The sequence below is a fragment of the Drosophila biarmipes genome, chromosome 3R, assembly GCF_025231255.1.
Source record: "Drosophila biarmipes strain raj3 chromosome 3R, RU_DBia_V1.1, whole genome shotgun sequence".
Taxonomy (NCBI): domain Eukaryota; kingdom Metazoa; phylum Arthropoda; class Insecta; order Diptera; family Drosophilidae; genus Drosophila; species Drosophila biarmipes.
The window spans coordinates 24,249,628-24,266,742 of record NC_066616.1 but is presented as its reverse complement, the minus strand read 5'-3'; the positions used below and the strand labels follow the sequence as shown (position 1 = coordinate 24,266,742).

General features: G+C 49.7%; 1 protein-coding gene and 1 long non-coding RNA gene across 3 annotated transcripts; one reads left to right on the top strand and one right to left on the bottom strand.

The window, feature by feature from the left end:
* Positions 1-2,021: 2,021 nt before the first annotated feature.
* LOC108024641 (protein unc-80 homolog) lies at positions 2,022-16,930 on the top strand. 2 transcript variants are annotated; one of them, XM_017094690.3, is made up of 30 exons: positions 2,022-2,068; positions 2,697-3,016; positions 3,661-3,687; positions 3,973-3,993; positions 4,050-4,382; positions 4,440-4,739; positions 4,798-4,935; positions 4,998-5,311; positions 5,371-5,570; positions 5,632-5,813; positions 5,997-6,109; positions 6,295-6,312; positions 6,589-6,724; positions 6,919-7,354; positions 7,449-7,646; positions 8,067-8,352; positions 8,433-8,535; positions 8,595-9,212; positions 9,301-10,033; positions 10,102-10,239; positions 10,300-10,598; positions 10,657-10,835; positions 10,888-11,461; positions 11,560-12,117; positions 12,175-12,478; positions 12,529-13,478; positions 13,596-15,059; positions 15,558-15,726; positions 15,787-16,454; positions 16,508-16,930. In XM_017094690.3, the coding sequence occupies exons 2-30, from the start codon at positions 2,768-2,770 to the stop codon at positions 16,739-16,741; spliced, it is 9,942 nt and encodes a 3,313-aa protein (XP_016950179.1). In that variant the 5' UTR covers positions 2,022-2,068; positions 2,697-2,767; the 3' UTR covers positions 16,742-16,930. The 2 variants fall into 2 exon arrangements, with proteins under 2 accessions (XP_016950179.1, XP_050744658.1); XM_050888701.1 differs by having other exon boundaries at positions 6,580-6,724; positions 15,796-16,454.
* Positions 5,175-9,430, bottom strand: LOC127011538 (uncharacterized). The gene is made up of 4 exons (XR_007764561.1): positions 9,296-9,430; positions 7,434-9,235; positions 6,876-7,366; positions 5,175-5,300 (listed from the first exon to the last, which is right to left on the bottom strand). It is a non-coding gene; the product is annotated as an uncharacterized LOC127011538 (long non-coding RNA).
* Positions 16,931-17,115: the final 185 nt, after the last annotated feature.

Here is a 17,115-nt window from a genome sequence, read left to right as displayed (position 1 = left end):
AGATAATATGTGCTGGGCAACATATGTAGTTTTCTCGGGGGATGGGTTGGGGCTCGGGAATTTATTGTTTAGCACTGCGCAATAGATCGGTGGACTCATGGAGGGGGTTCTACTACTATGGGTGTACTATGTATTTGGCATATATATGTATATATTTATACACTCATCGACCCTGATCGTCTTTTTGGCAAGCCCCGCGGCTGTTTTCGAACATATTCCTCAGGTCTTGCGTGTTATCACTCGAAATGTTTTGTCAGCCGGCCGTTCGTGGGGGTGTTAAATGCCCGATTTCTTGTTTGTCGGCCGCCAGAACACCTGAACAGCCTTTTTTAATATTTATACTATGCCAGAGAGTGGCTGTTCCAAGAGTTCTACCCATCTCATCTACATAGAAGGCGCATTACTGGCCCCTCAGGCGCCTTTTTGTGTGCCGTCTCCTCAACATTTTAATGCGTGCTATTTATAAAAACTATGACACAGATACACGAAGCGTATTCAGAGCAAAAATGTACAGCAGCAAAGATTCGTTTGGCTTGTTTGCATAGGCTATATACCTAGATGGGTGTATAAAAGAAAGCCACATATTGAAGGGTGAAGGAGGTGCTTGAGAGATGGCGGATCTAGACAAACTGGCCAGGAAGTGGCAATTAAGCTGCGCACCGGCCATTGGCATTTGGCCGGCCATCCATGTCCGTGTCCGTGTCCTTGTCCTTGACATTCTATGTAAATGTACGTGCCCACCAGACAGGCCCTCGCTCTGACCCAGTTTCAAGCCCAGCTGTGTTGCCAACTTCCGGCTGAGGCTCGTCGGAGCCCACTCTCCGGGGTGTCGTCCATGCCTTGCCTGCTCTCTGTCAATAGACCCTTCGGTTCGGCTTTTGGTTGCGCAGCCTCCCTGGCTTTGTTATTGTTTACTCCTCGGAGGGCACCTGTTGGCCAGGGAGTAACTGGTGCATCAAGATTTGGGCCGATTTCGGTCGATTTGGCCCTTAATTGAACAGCTGTTATCAGCGGCCGATGGATGCGGCGTATCTGCGCAGATTAAAGTGCGCAAGTCATTGATAAATCGCCTGGGGGAGATGTGAAATCATAGGCATATATTTATAGAACTTATTTTTATAAACAAACGCTTGTTTTCGGGGCTTAATGTGCTAGTTAAACAGTCAATATTACATAACTCAAAAAAGATATGGTGGGGTATTTTTAAAAATTTGTGTTCTATTTTTCTTAAAAATATTGTAAATATTTTCAAAGAAGTTAAGGAAGTTCAAGATGAAAAGTTTAAGTAGATAAATAAACTGAATGTTTATATATTTTTTTATTTTAACATAAATGGGATGTAAATAAAAGCTCGCAAACATTTTAATTTACAAACCAAAACTTCTAAAACACACAAACAAATAAGCAAGTTTAAAGCTAAGTGTTCCCATATTTATTTTCTGATTTCCTTATGTTTGACTGTAATTGTTTTTTACAGTAAACACAACCTATTAAGCAATTTTAAAGCAAAGTGTGTTCACTTAAGACATAGGTTCATTACTTGACAGAGACATATAGACGGATTTAATTTCCACAGAAGTCCAAAAAGACAGTCACTTATGTTTGGCGATTACTGCCTAAATACTCGGCCATTTATTTGCAGACGCACCCCCAAAAAAGGCAGACAAAGGAATTTAATGACCGGCACCGAGGCGTATACGCAATGTCCACCCTCTGCCACACGTTATCATTGATAAGTGTGCTTCAGAAACAGGGTGTCCTGATCGAAAGCCACACAAAACCATTCAATAACTAGTGCCAGGACACCCTCTAAGAGAAGAGCAGCCTTTTCAGCCCCAGCCCGTGCGTATACTTAACGTGGAGTGCGGGTGGTTAAGTCGCTCTCCGCGAAATGTCCTGTATACGCACTGCTGGCCCGCAGCTGTCGGCATGGCAAACGATGGCGAATTGGACGAGAGGATAACAACGACAGGGAGCCCAGAGCTCGTCAGTTAACGACGCCTGCCTCAGTTGCAACTGAACGCTCCAGCAGTAAACGTTATCCAAAGCTGGCCACGCGCAAATCAAGGTGAGCCCTTGCTGAACCACAAAAAACTGGACTCCAGAGGGGGCATTGGAAAAAATACACAAATTGAAATCAAACAAAACGTGCCTGTTCGGGCGCCAGTGAAAGGTTGAGCAATTAGCGAATGTCCATGGAGCCCAGCCCAGTTAACTGAAGTATCAAGAAACCGATGGACAGTAGCAATCTGCCCCAAAGGTGCGGCAGCAATCAAGCGAATTGTGGGCCACATTTGATTTGAGTGTGTGCTAAAGTGCCAGAACAATTGACAAACAGTTTGGAGGCAATTAACTGGAGGAAAAGTGAAATTTTCCTTGGGACCCAAAACTCGGGTTATATAAGTCTGTGAAAATTTTGTGCCCCAAATTAGCATGTATACCAGAAACCCAGTTCTGTATCTATAACCCAGTCGCCTCGTTGCGGAGTCTGCGTTCTGCGCAGCGTCCCAGGACCGAAATCTCTGTTTTGTTTTTTTACGTTTTGGAGAGGCGGGGGAGTAGCCACATGGATGTGGCACTGACCTAGTCGAAAATACAGAGCAGAAATCAACAGGAGCCGCGTGACGAGCCTGCGCACGCAAATACCTGTTGCACTTATGTATATCGTTATTCATGAATGACTCTCACTTGGCCAGCTGTTGCACGCCATTTGAATTTCGTGTCCTTGCAGCTGGTCACCAGCACCAGTACCAGCGCCAGCACCACCATGGTGACCACCAATGCCGCCGGAACGGGCACAGCTGCCCCCACAGCCGGCAGCACCACGAACAACAACAACCTGCAGACGAACCACAACAGTCACGGGGCGAACAACAACAACGATGACTTTGACTTTGACCAGGATAGTGGGCTGCAGGACCTTGGCCTGCCCGTGTCCGTTCAGACCTTCCTGTGGCGGCAAATAGCGCCCTTCATCCGGCCCAAGTTGGGCAAGCTGCACGAGTCCACCTGTCTGGTGAGTTTTGGCCGGGGTTCCCCAACAGAGAACAAGACTTTGCCAAAAAAGTTAAGAGGAAAAAAGAACCCATGAAGACTGAAAAAAGGAACATTTCCCCATCCCAAAAATGGGTGCTGTATATTCGCTATGCGTGTTTGTTGTAAGGATGGACTGTGTAACATACCAAAAAGTAAACCCATATCCAAACCATTGGCATACAGATTGGCACAACAACCCAAAGAAATTGTGTTCAATGTCTTCTACTTTTGTTTTCTCTCGGCCCAAAACAAAAACTTGGAAAATTGGAAGCCTAAATTCAATCCCAACCTTGATGTTTGATGTTTTATATACTTTCCTGCATTCGATTTATTTTCTTATGACAACTACTAACACGGCCACCTTCCACAAACTGAACAACAGACCCGTCTTTCATTTATGCCAAAGCAGGAGAAGTTTTTCCAGAAATATAAAATAAAGCCCAAAAAAGTATGCTCTACTTTTTTCATATGTAACCCAGGCTTAGAAACTTTTCCTGCTTTGGTGTACAACCACATTCAGTATGCTTTTAACACAAAAAACCAACTAAAAATCACTATAACAATGACAAACTGTACAAATTAACATTGTAAAATCTTTCGCAATTTGTCTGAATCTGAATGTAGTTTTGTCAACATGCACCGGGACACCATGTAAGTTATAAATGTTTGTGGTAGATATAACCCTTTTCTTCTAACCCTCAAAGTTTGTTGGCTCAATGTATGGATGGTAAAATAATATCCGGTGCATTGAGGTTACAAACTTAGTTGTCCCCCATTTACATTGTAGTTGTTAGATGTTTCATGTATCTATTCTTAAGATACTTTTTTGTTGTCTCAAGATATGTTTAATTTGCTGTAATGTTGGTAGCTTTAAATCGTGCTCTAAAGTTCACTAATAAATAAGTACATCTTTTTTAACCACTTTTCAATGCTCAGGAATCGAAGGAAGCTTGCAAGGTGAGCAGAAGCTTAAATAAGTATTAAATTAAATATTTAGGAACCTACTTTTGTAGTCCTTTGAGAAAGTCCTCGTGCAGAACATCCAGTTTGGTCTGTCACCTCCTCTGACCAAGGGGTTGGGTGTGATTCCCCGATGGCGCCTGTTGCAAGGAGCTTTGCCTCATGTGATGCATGCCTGTGCCGCTCTGCTCTACAATCGAGTCAAGGACATGCAGGCCATAGGACCTGTGGAGACCAAGCTGTTGTACACCATGCAGTGGATCCTGCTCTATGCCGCCGAGGAGTGTGCCGATGACGAGGGCGGCGAGGATCTTGCTTTGGGCGATGCAGCGGAACCCAAGTCCAAGTCCATAGATCAGTATCTATTCTCAGTGCCAACTATTACAGTAAGTTATGGTATATAAAACCCACATCACACCTATATAACTCTTATTCCTCTCCAGCTCTTTGTGTACCTCTTTGCGCCTATCATACACCATCTTAAGGAATCGGATTTCCAGAACTTCCGCCTGGAGAACGGCATTAAACTCTGGCAGGGAATGTGGGACAACCGAGCTCCTGGCGCTCCTTGCTTTACAGCTCCTGTCAAACCCAAGGCCAGGAATCTCCTGTGTGCACCCACTCCAAAGGGATCTACGGATGTTTTTCCCGCCCGAAAGCATTCGCTCAGTGCAGATGCCATGTCCCCAAAAGCGGATTCTCCTCAGAGTGGCATCTCTGACTATGGCAGGCAGGATGAAGAGGTTTGTTTATCATAAATCTTAGGTGATTTCTAACCTTACAATCTTGGTTTTCATGCAGGGCTCTTGGGTTTCTTCTCCCAAGGAATTCGCCTTTCCCGAAACCATTCCAGAAGAGGCCTCCAGCGTGGAAGACGAACGTGTGGTCATCTTTAGGCTGCCCTCGGCGCCACAACTTATGGATAACTCCTTCTTTACGGTGAGTCATTGCATAGAATATCTGTTTTCTAGATAGTATAAAGGTTTTATTTGTTTTTTCAGGCCGATGCCAGCCTCCTGCAACAGCAGCAATCCCAGAGTCGTCGTGGCAGCCGCCAGTCGATGAACTCCCGCGACAAGGACAAGGTGCCCTCCACCAAGTTCGAGTTCGATCAGCAGGAACTGATGCGTGGCGCTTCGATGAAGGAGAAGCGAAGTGCCTCCATCGAAAAGGAATCGGACTCGGATAAGTCGGAAAGTGTCAAGGCAGATGTGTCGGCAGCCACTTTCCTGGATGTGGCTGTGCTCCGCTGCCTCTTCATCTCCCACTGGCAGGAGGAGGGCATCTTCTGGAGCCTGCAATATCTATACAATCGGTGGGTACATGGGATCAGTATAAGATTTATCAATAACTAAAATATGGGTGTATATACAGACTAAGTGACATTGGTGAGGAGGCAGCTATCACCTTAAATCAACCCCGCAAAAGGTCAAACTCCTTGCCCATACCACAAATCGAGATTTCCCTGTACCAGGGACCCGGCAGCAACAGTCGTGATAGTCCAGGAAGCTCTGTGGTCAAGGATTACATTGAAATACCCGATCCATCGCCTACAGTGACAGCCTGTGTGGCAGGTGAGTTATAATGTTAAACCATTTGAATACCTATAATAAGACATATTTTTAACCCCTCTAGAAGAACCCCAGAGTGCGCCGAGCACCACAGAAAGACGTGGCAGCGAGAAGAAGAAGCGCGTTAAGATGGCCGATCTGAGGGCCTTCGTAGAAACCAAGATGTTCTCCAAGTCGGAGAAGAATTTGGAAAAAGTAGGGCTCGATACAAGCTCAGCCAATGGCAAGACACCACTGCAACATGCAGTAAGCGGAGCAAAAACCTATGTTTACTGTTCTTAAGTGTTTCTGCCTGGCTCCCGCTTATAATCCCCCATATAAATGTTCAATTCTAAATGGTGTTTGTTTGGCTTGAGAGTTATTTATATTATATAAAAGTAACAATTTTGTAATTTAAGTATACTAACTTTGTTTTATTATATCGTTTAGGAGTACCATCGCAGCCTGGACACGGGTGAGAAGAAGCTATCCAGATCCGCTTCCATGATAAGTCGGGAGCCAGCCAGCAATTTGATCAAGGGAAAATCCATGCCCAGTCTCAGGTAAAAGCAAATCCCCTACCAGACTATCCCACTGACTCTCAATCAGGCCTCTGACACCAGAACCAAAAACATTCATACACTGCCAAACGAATCTCTAAATGCCTCAGACTCACTCTTTGCTCTCGAGCTAATGCTATGTATTCTATGCCCTCTGACTTGTACTACTTTCTCCCATGATCAACCAGCTGTCTGCTTGATAGCGGGTGAGTTTTGGTCTGCGAAGGTTACTAACCGTTTGTATTTCGATCTCCAAGAAACACGCTATGCTTAATGTGCTCTAGGCCACAGTTATCTCCCCCCCCTTCCAGTTTCTTGCCTGCTTACCTCTTGGCACCTGTCCAAAGCCTGTTTTTTCTCACCCTTCCCCTGCCAATTTCCGATTTATAACCCTGATCCTACAGCTTGCCGCACTCCGTTTTTTGACTAATGCCACACACATGCTTTCTTGCACGTATCCCTCAAAATACAAGATTTTACAGATACGTTGAGCCACCCAAGGCCCCGAGGCCATCGCAAGCCGCCTGTCCCCGCTCCACGGCGTTTTACCCTAGGAATCCCATCATTACGGTTACGGAACACACGCCCACACCTTCGCCCGACTATATGAAGCGACAGGTGAGCTGTTATTATTATTATGATTGGGGTGGGGTCTCGGAACCATATGTATTCTGACATAAAGATTAGAGCAACCTTGGCTTTGGAAATTTAAAACCATTACTTTAAGTAATATCATTTAAAGGATTAAGAATTTACTTGTTATACCAACCTTATATGAAGTCCCAAGCTAACACACTATAATTCTTCCATAGGGCTCCATTGACTCCCAGCTGGATGCCCTGAGTAATGGCGGAAGTATTGCCGGCATGGGCGGAAATGGAGGTGGTAATGGCAGCACAGGCATGGGCAGCACCACCACCCGCTATCGAGGTCAAATGCTGCGCTCCCACACGGACTCTCACATCGATTACACGGGCGTGGATGAGTCGGAGGCCCCGGGATCCTCCTTCTATATAACACGCGATGGTGGCATTGACTACGAGATTATCCTGCTGGCCATTAGTAATGTTTTCAAGCGGGATCCGGCGCAAGTTTGTTCGCTGCGTGTTTTGGAGGCGGGTTTGAATATTTGTGAACTACTTATTGAGATGGGAGTTCTCAAGTTGGGTGAACATGCTCACGAGATCTCGATGAGTATCACCAGGAGAGCTCTACAGGTCTTGGGATGTCCACATGGCTGCAATGATGGTGAGTTGGGAACTGTAAATAGTAATAAATTTAAAAAAAAATTATAAAATGTTCTTTCCTTCATGGTAAATCTACTTACCCACTGTGTTCTCAGGCGTTCGAGGTCCCCCCGCCGACTTCCTGCGCAACCAGTGCCAGAAGATCCTGTCCCGCATGCTGAGGCAGGCGGGTCAGAGGACCAAGCGCTTCATGCAGGAGATGGTGAAGACCTCCCCCCTGCCGGAGCTCATCGACTACTTCCATGCCTTCCTGGCCTTCTGCGTGGACCCGAGCTCCCTGCTCTCGCCCCTGAGTAAGTGTTGACCCATTCCGATGGACGTCGAGCAAAAACCGCAAATGCTGGGCTTGGATGCCAAACCCCAAAAAGTAGGCGCACCAAATCCCCCCTTTGTATACTCGATCCAACCAGACTGTTGAGTTCCATTGGCCATTTTGAGTTGGGCTTCCTCTTAACCCCGCCTTTTGATTTGCTCTTCCGGCCCTGGAATCCGCATCACCCATGCTGTTTGTGGTTATCTCCTCCTCACTTTGCATGCCAGGACCCTTTGCTAATGCTTTTGAGTTGTTAACCTCCCGATTCTTTACTGTCACCACCAATACGTTGTATATATATATATATGTATGTATGTATGTATGTATGAAATGATGCAAATAGCTCATAAACGTCAGAGTGGATTTAAAAATGCTAACACCGATATTGGCGGCGTACCAGGTCAGGGCGGCTATTCGACCAATTTTAGTGGCGGCATGAGCGGCGGAGCCGAGGCCCAGGTGGTAGGAGCGGTCTTTAAGCCGCTGGTCAGCCGGTTTGTGGAGGCCAGCAAGGATCTGAAGGGTCCGGAGAACATAGCCCTCTACGGCGACATCCGGCAGCTGGTCACTTATGTGAAGGGCGCCCACGGCGGTCCATTTCGACTGGTGGCTCTCAGCGGAATACTGGCTGTAACCCCAAGACCTCACAAAAAGGGTCCTTCGGCACAGACCACTCGCGTTATAAGGTGAGTAACCACATTTGAGTGACCATTAATATACAACGAGTATCTAAACCGGGTCTAATCATATCCTACCTTCTTTTCAGACACATTCCCCAGGCAAATGTGAGCCAGAGCCTGCAGAATGACGACAACCGTTCCCAGCGACGCCTCCTCCTGAAGAAGCGCAGCACCTCATCCGCCTGCGCCGTGGTGAGCCTTATTCTTAAAGCCCAACCTGAAGCTTATTCCCGTCTGCATCGTTTCAGAGCCTTTTAGAGACGGAGGCGTGCGAGGAGCACTACAAGACCAGCCAGTCGCCGCTAAGCAACTTCCGGCGGCGGACGACTGGAGTTAGGCCCACCTTGACCCCGCGGCACAGCGAACGAGCCCTGCTGTCCGACTCTACGTCCAGCTCGGAACGCAATTCGCTGGGACGGCTCAGCGGCTTGGTGCGCTGGTTCCGCGGCACGCCCAAGGAGGCCTCCTCCATCGATCTGGAGATCGGATCGCTCAACCCGGAGATCTCCTCCACGTTCATGCGGCACGCCTCGCTGAAGATCCAGCGCGGACGGTCGAGCGATGGCATTGGGCGGTCCATTCAGCGCGCCAAGCGACGCGTCGAGCGGCGGCTGAACCGTTTCGGCGGCATTGTGAAGGGCAAGAAGAAGGTGGGCGGCATCGAGGAGACGGCGGACTTCAGTCGTCGCTCCTCCTCGGACATGTGCGACGGGCCGCGGGAGTCGGAGGTGGTCATCCTCAAGGAGCGCAAGCTGGTGCCCACCGAACCGGTGCGCGTGGGCATGCTGCGTCTCTCCTTCCTGCTGGAGACCTGTGCACCGGGCTCCTTTCCCGATCCCCAGCTGGTGGCCGCCGTCCTGGATCTGGTCAGTATAGCCCTTGGTTTGGCCTTTAAATTGGACAAACAATAAATTAGTGAATGTGTAAATAACCATAATCCTTTTCTAACCTTAGCCGCAAGCTCCCCTCGTGGCCAGGGCCACCTTCTTGCTGGAGTGCGCCCACTTTGTCCATTTGTGCAACAAGGGTCAGTGGCCCGCCTGGATGAAACAGAACGTGGGCAGCTACCGGGCATCCGGTGCCAACATCAATCTCAACCAGATGAAGCAGCAGGTGAGCCAAACGAGCGCCCGAAGAACCCACATCCTGCAACGAGCGGCAGGAAAGATGTTCCACCAGTGGGCTGAGATGGTGGGCGCCAGGCTGGAGGAGATCCTGTTCACAGAGCGACTCCAATACGAGGCGGTCAATGCTAGTCTCACAGATCCCGAGAAGCAGCGAGAACTCCTGCAACAGGACGAGGAGGAGGACTTCCTGGATGAGACCTCTGTGAATCCGCATGGCAATGATTGCCCGCACTCCCTGAAGCTGATTGCCTGTGTGCTGCTATTCGAGATTACGGCCTTCCTGAGGGATACCTATCTCATGCTCCCCAAGACATCCAAGCTGATCCATCGCGACAAGCCGGCGCCCTGGGAGAAGGTGTACCGCGAGGCCAATCGCCGCTGGTCCATGGCCCTGAGTTCCATGGGTCACTCGCAGACCTCCGCCCAGAGCCTGCAGTCGATAGCAGCGGGAAACGATGGAGCCGGTCAGTCGGAGCGGAAGATATCCTTCGTGCTCCACGAACCGGACAATGAGTCGGAGAATAGTAGCAACACAACGCTGACCAAGGAGGGCGAAGAAGGTAATAATAAAATTTACTTTATGGGTTAGGTATCTATTCTTATGGGTACCTTTTTTCTAAAATCCTAGCCCGTCGACCCACTGCATCGGCTGTACGTCCATTCCTGCTAAGACGCGGCACAGCCACCACAACTGGAGGATCCTTCAAGCGTCGCTCTCTAAAGCTGCGTCGCAACACCAAGGACAGCAAGGACATAGAAACGGATTGTAAGTACAAATTCCTATCTATTCCATAGTCCATATTTGACTTTAATTGTAATCTTGTAGTCAACATGCAATCGCGAAGGAAGGTCTCCTCGCTCTCTGATCGCAGTGACACCTCGGAGCAGGGCATGATCAGTGGTGGCGAGGAGTCACCTGGTATACTCAGCGATGATCAACAGCCGGAGTCACCCACTGATTCCAATGAGAACGATGATACGGCCAAGAATATGCCCTGGCTAAAGGCCATCATTGATCTTATGTCCAGTTACAACTACTATTGTACTCATAAGGGATATTGCCATCCCTTCTGCTATAAGCGACACATGCGATCCTGCACTCGTTTGGTCAAGGCCACAAGGAAGGTTAGTCATTAGAAATAATCCTTAGTTCTTTCATCCTATTCCCATTTTGGTGGCCTAGGTTTATGGCGAGGAATTCGGCTTCACCTTTGATGCGGATCATCCCAATGTGGAACCCACAATAATCACATCCGGTAAACCTCACACTTCTCGAGCCCGCTCCACTCGAAAGGTATCGGAACAGAGTTCCACACAGACATCTCCGTCCAAGCGGAAGGATAGCTTGTCTCGCAAAGATCGGTATGTATTACATGTATAATATTCCTATTTATATCTAATTTTCTACTTACAGCATAAGTGATGATCCAGACTTGGAAATGGCGGAGAAACTAGCCAAAGCTTTTCGCCAGGAGAAGGAAAAGAAGATGCAGGAGGAACCGCCGATCCTGAAGTTCATTCGCATCCACATACGCAACTTGTTCCACTTTCCATTGGCCACGTTGCTAAAAGGAGCTGTTGTCCTCACCGAGGAGATGGTCATCGAGGCAATGCCCGCCGCCTGGGAACTGCTGCTAGAAACGAATCACGATACGGCCACTTCAAGTGCAGCAGTGTTCCTTATGGGTTCGGTGAAGGCACAGAACTTTGCTTTCGACATCATGCAGCGGGCACTGAAGCACAAGGATCCGGACATAAGGATTGGAGCCATCCAGCGATATCTGGTGCTGTGGAAGTGCCGTTTCCATGTCTGGCCGCGAATGGAGGAGAATGCCCACGATGTGACCTTCAAGGTGCCACCGGGAGGCATTGAATTCACACTACCATCGCCCAAGATTGGTATTGAGAGTCTGCCGGTGGTGGATCCACCCTGGATGCCAGTGCAGCAGACCAAGGACATGGACGTCACCCTGAACCAAGATAGACATGTGAGTGAGAAGGCAGCCGAGACACTGGGTTATGTACTGGTCGAGGGGAGGGATCTACCTTATAGTTGATTACTTCATATGTATGTTTACTTTTCTAGAGATCCTTGGTCACCGCCACCAAGAGCCGCAAGATGCAGCAGACGGAGGCCATTCGGAATGCGTTGCGCCAGCAGAGGGACAAACAAAGGGCAGAGCGACATAGCTTCCTGATCACCATGATACCCATAAGTCAACAGGCCTCCCATGAGCCGGGAATGGAGAAACTGGAGGACCATGAGATCGAGGAGGATTTGGATGGCACGCGCATGTCCTCGCACCTGCACCACGCCCACTCGCTCTTCCCCTCCGTCCTGTGCTCCTCCGTGATGCAGATTGTCGGTTGTCTGGACGATGCAGCCATCGGATCGGATGGCAATGCGGTGTACGAGATTGCGTACCAGGTGATATGGGTCTGCTTGGTGGAGGAGTCAGCTCTGTTTCTGCGCTATGTTTTCGAGCGTCTTACTCGGGATCGTCAGGATCAGATGTTCAAGCTGCTGCGACACCTCATTCGATTTGTCCCACGTCTGCCGCAACAGGCGGCATTTGCCCTCTACAACTCCATTATTGGATACATCATGTTCTATGTAAGATCTTCCAACGAACTGAAGCAAGAGGTGGGTAGTCTCATATATTATTACTGATCTATTTCTTAAGAATGCCCTATTCCTCAGCTTGTTGGCTCAGCTTTATCTGTTCTATGGATGGTGGTGCACTCGGTTCATGGCATTATGTTCAAAGATCTAAAGCAGATTCTGCGTAAGGAGCAGTGTGACGCTTCCATTCTGCTAACTGCAAATGTTCCGGCGGCCAAGAAAATCGTAGTACATGGTCCTGCTGATGATGACTACAACATACCCTCTCAATTTCCAGTGCAGGAGGACACTCTCTTCTGCCAGCTGCTCAAGGAGGCCCTGGATTACTATCCCATCGATGAGAAGAACACCAGTCACTATTGCTTAGTAGATTACAAGAGCAGTAAGTGGATCTATCCATTGAGTTATAGATAATATAATTGTGTTCTCCAGGCAAGATCCTCAATCCCAACTGGTACATCCGCGATTTGTACTTCTTCAAGAGATCGCAATACCCGGAGGTGCGCCTCATGCTCATGCGTCCGGAAGAGTCTTTCCTGGCCCTGCAGAAACAAGAGCTCACCAAGAAGTTTGTGGAGATCGGCAAGGTCCACTTGACCTGGGCTATCCTTAAAAACGTGGACATGGTGGTGCAGCGGGTGGTGTTTCTGCACGAGGAGCTGATGAAGCTGCCCTCCTTCCCGCGCAAGGCACTCGAGGTGGATCTGGATCTGCACCATGGTGGCGAGTACGGAAAGGTGCTGCTCGGGTTGGACGTCCTGCACAAGTTCATGTGGGTGCGTCTGATCGCCCGCATGTTCGAGGCCATGGCTGGGAATTTCGCCTACTCAGCGGACATCCAACTCTTTCTGAACGTCCTTTCCGGCGCCTCCATTCTGCATGCCGAAGATTCGTGCATCATGCGCTATGTGATGGCCACCTTCATCAACGCCGCCTTCAACTTCAAGAACATCTTCTCCACGAACGGTTACTTTATGATTATGCCTACCCTTTTGCAAGTATATTCTCTGCATCAGACCAACAAGCTGATCACCACCACGATAGAGTATGCGGTGAAGCAGTTCTATCTGCTGAACCGGAAGCCCTTCATCCTGCAAATGTTTGGTTCCGTTTCCGCCATCCTCGACACCGATGAAGACGGCACTTATGGTGAGGCTCACAAGGTGCAGTCGAGCTGTCTGTTCAATCTGCTGCTCAGCCTGGAGGATCCCTCGCCGGATCCTCTAAATATTGCGGAACTGGTCAAGGAACCCAAACCTTTGAAAGCCATCGATTTTTGTTACCACGACGAGGATGACGACGTCACCGTTTTGGACTGCATTACACTTTGCGTAATGGTGGTATCCTACTCCGCCGAGAGCACTCGAGGATACCAAATGCTAGTGAGTGGAAACTAATGCTTTAGTTAGAAATATATAACGATTTGGGAAGAGTCGAATATAGTTCATAGTTATCTTTTTTAAGTGTTAAAACGTTTACTTAACTATTGATCCTTTCAGATAATTTTGGAGGCCATTCTACCCTGTTATCTTCAGCAAATCCAATCGCCCAGCTACATTCCTCTGCAGGGAAAGTCCGAGCGGGATATCATCCTCCAGCTGGCGGTGGCCATCCGCACCATGGTGCACAACTGCGAGGGTCTGGCCAAGAGCTACAATGGACCTTATCGCAACAGTCCGGAGCACAAAGGCTCCTCGCAGCGCAACTGCAGCAGGGGACCACCTTGTTCCCCAGGTCTGGACTTTGAAGAGGAGTCACATCCGAAATACATGACAGATGCCCGCACCAAGAACATGATGGACTCGGCAGAGGATTCGGAAATGATACGCACCGAATACCGGAGACCTCGCGACGTTTTGCTCTCCGTGGTGGCTGATTTCCTGACCAAGTCCACAGCTCGCCTGGCGGAGCTGGCCAAGAAGATGCCCAGTGATACCAAGCCCACAGAGGTTCTGGACGCCAAGTGCCACATTCGTCTAGCGGATATTGCGCACTCCCTGCTGAAGGTTTCGCCCTACGATCCGGAATCCATGGCTTGTCGGGGACTGCAGCGCTATATGCAGGCCGTTCTTCCGCGGGCAGAGTGGTCCAACGATACATTACGCAACGCCCTGGTGACCATTCTGCGGCGCATCGACAAGGTCTTCCTCAAGATCTCGAAGAAGCCATCGATCAGGAGGAACACGGACTGGGAGGCGGCCGCCGGACTGCTGAAGGGCATCCACGAGACGATCATACGGCATTCGTACGTGCTGCACTGGCAGCAGATGAAAACGCTCATTAGCACGGTGCAGAATCTGATCGTCAACGAGCCCGGATCCGGCATCCCCGAGGGCGTCTCCAGCGCAGGAGCAGCGCTCATGTCTCAGAATCCGCCGGCCTTTTTCTGCTCGGCCGTGGTGCGTCTGGTGGCCCTGCAGGTGGTCAGCCCCGTGGACTGTTTCTCCCTCGTGCATATTTGCGGCGGTAGCGCCGAGTTTGCCACGCAGGAAAAGGCCGAGGGCTTTCTAATGCATCTGATAATGCCACTGTGTCTGAAGGTTTGCTCGGGCCGAGGCGTTTCCGACGTGGGCGAATTGAAGATGACGGACGTCTCCTTCCTGCTGACTGCCGTGTTGAATGCGATGAGTCCGCCGGCGGGTCGAACCGGCCAGGCTGTATCCCAGATAAACCGGGTAACCGGCGACCTACGCGCCGGCTCGCTCACTTTCACCGGCAGTCGGGATGCCAAGCGCCCAGCTCGCATCTCCGGTTCCCTCTACCAGGCCGCCTTCCTGGCCCTGCGCATCGTGTGCATCTGCTTTGAGAGCCGGCTTTCCAACGAGTGGCCGCGCATTGTCCGGGTGATGAGGGATCTGGGCAGGCGCAATGAGGCCGCACCAGACCTCTGGAGCTTCATGGAGTTCGTGGTGACCCATCGAACGCCCCTCTACATTGTCCTGCTGCCCTTCATCCTGCACAAGGTAAGGAATGGGGTTTCGTTAATTTATTATTATTGACTATTATTATGAATAACATCGGAATATTTAAAACTGATCTCGACCTTGGTGACCCAAACGCCAAAGTTTGGGTGTATTGCTATTCTTGGTGAAATCATAAACATTTTTTTAATCCTCTATACTAACTAAGCTGAGAGTGGACTGACTTCTAATCTTTGTGGTATTCTTGGTAACCTTCCTTCCCACCACCCAAATCTCGCTTTTGTGACCCCAACAAACTGATTTGCTTTAAGAATTATCCTATTCTTGGTAACCTCAATATTTGTTTTTTTTTTTGAAGAATAATAGGTTAACATGCTTAAAACTCAATAAGCTGAGAGCTTGTCTCCCTTAATTTATTTTTTTTCAAGTACATAAACTTGCAATTTAATGACCCTTAGAACAAATGTATTCCCTATTCTTCCTGAACCACTCCCAGAAATAGCGAAAAATGGAACTATATTAATGACTTACCTCTTCCAGATATCGCAACCGCCCATTGGCGATCACGAACGCCACATGCAGTTCATCATCAGGGAGCGATTGCGTGGAACTCCGCCACAGGGCGGCATCAAGTCCAAGGGAGCCCTGCTGCTGGAACTGGCCCGGGAGCTGCGTGACCTGCGCGACGAGCTGGAGGAGAAGCGATACGGTAAGAGCCTGACACGAAAGCCATCCCAATCACCGCTGCACACATCCACTCATGTTTCAGTCTCCACAGATCGCGAGAGCTCCGAGCAGAAGAAGAGCGACACACCGGCGGCAACTAGTGCGGCAGAAGCCCACAAGTCGCAGCAAAGACCTTCACTCATATCTATATTCACAGGAACCACCACCGGCCAGGCCACGCACTCCCACGTCTCCGCGGTGCCGATCGACTCGCGCAGCGGATCCGGTGGGATCTGCACGCCCAGCGACACGCTGTCGCAGCAGACGCTGCACCCGCCGCGGGAGTCGCTCTCGAGCAGCTCCACGGGCCGGGATCCGCACACGACGACCAGCGAGAGCCAGAGCGGCGAGGCGGATGCAGGATCGGCGCCCACCTTGGTGGGGGCCACGCCGAGCGGTTCGGGTCACCATGGTTCGGGTGGCGGCGGTACCGGTACCTCTGCCTCCGCAGTGCCCTCGCATCTCTCGCATTCGCAGTCGTTGCAGCAGGCTCCCTTCAAGGCCCAGCCGCCAAAGCTGCGCTTCGTCTCGTCCGTGGAGTTCCGTCACTCCTCCGGTGAGACCTCGACCACGCCCCTCTCGCCGGAGAGCCCGGCAGAGGATAGTTCCGGGGATCACACCAGGTCAAGGCTGCAGCGATCCAAGGCGGCCAGCCGGAAGACCTTCAGGCTGAAGCGCAGTCGCCTCACGCCCATGGAACCACCCAGCATTGTAAGTGCTTTGCATATAAGTTCATCGAATCCACTTCTAACCACTCTGCATAGGTCACCTCCCAGGAGGAGCCGGCGCAGCAGGCACAGGCCAAGACCCTGGGCGAGATTTCCTGGGACTCGGTTTCGCAGACTTCCTCCACCTCCGGCTATCGGGACAACAACAGCCTGCAGACGGGCCTGCTCTCGCCGGATGGCTCCTTGGGTGGCCTGACCCTGGGCCGCTCGCCCTCGCAGCACTCGCTTCTGATGGTCTTCGAGGGGCAGGATGAGGACACCCTCATTTAACAATCACAGAACGGCGACCGGGCCTACGAACTTTAGGAACCAAGTGGTTCCACTAATTAACTTGGAGTAGTCAAAGAATAGTGTTGGGTGTTGAGTTTTATAGACGAATCGTTGTTTTCCATTGTGTGCCATTTTTGTATTGGATAGATAATGCTAGAAACTAATAAATATACTTGGTAGCCGTTCTAATTGTGAGTTTGTACTGAAGAAATAGGAAATGAAAAGAAAGGCATCTCTTTTCACAGTTAGAAAAGGCGCCAAAATGTGATAGCATGGTCACCCTGATTTATCGATAAGTATCTACAAACTTATCGAATGAAGAGATGTGCATTTGTCGTGTTTTTTTAAGGCAATATAATATTGCAAGCAATGTA

Bases quoted from the DNA above. Each gene is read 5' to 3' on its own strand.
- LOC108024641 (XM_017094690.3), top strand. From the start codon at position 2,768: ATGGTGACCACCAATGCCGCCGGAACGGGCACAGCTGCCCCCACAGCC. The intron at 7,355-7,448 runs GTGAGTTGGGAA...CTGTGTTCTCAG, and splicing joins TCCACATGGCTGCAATGATG to GCGTTCGAGGTCCCCCCGCC. The intron at 13,479-13,595 runs GTGAGTGGAAAC...TGATCCTTTCAG, and splicing joins CTCGAGGATACCAAATGCTA to ATAATTTTGGAGGCCATTCT.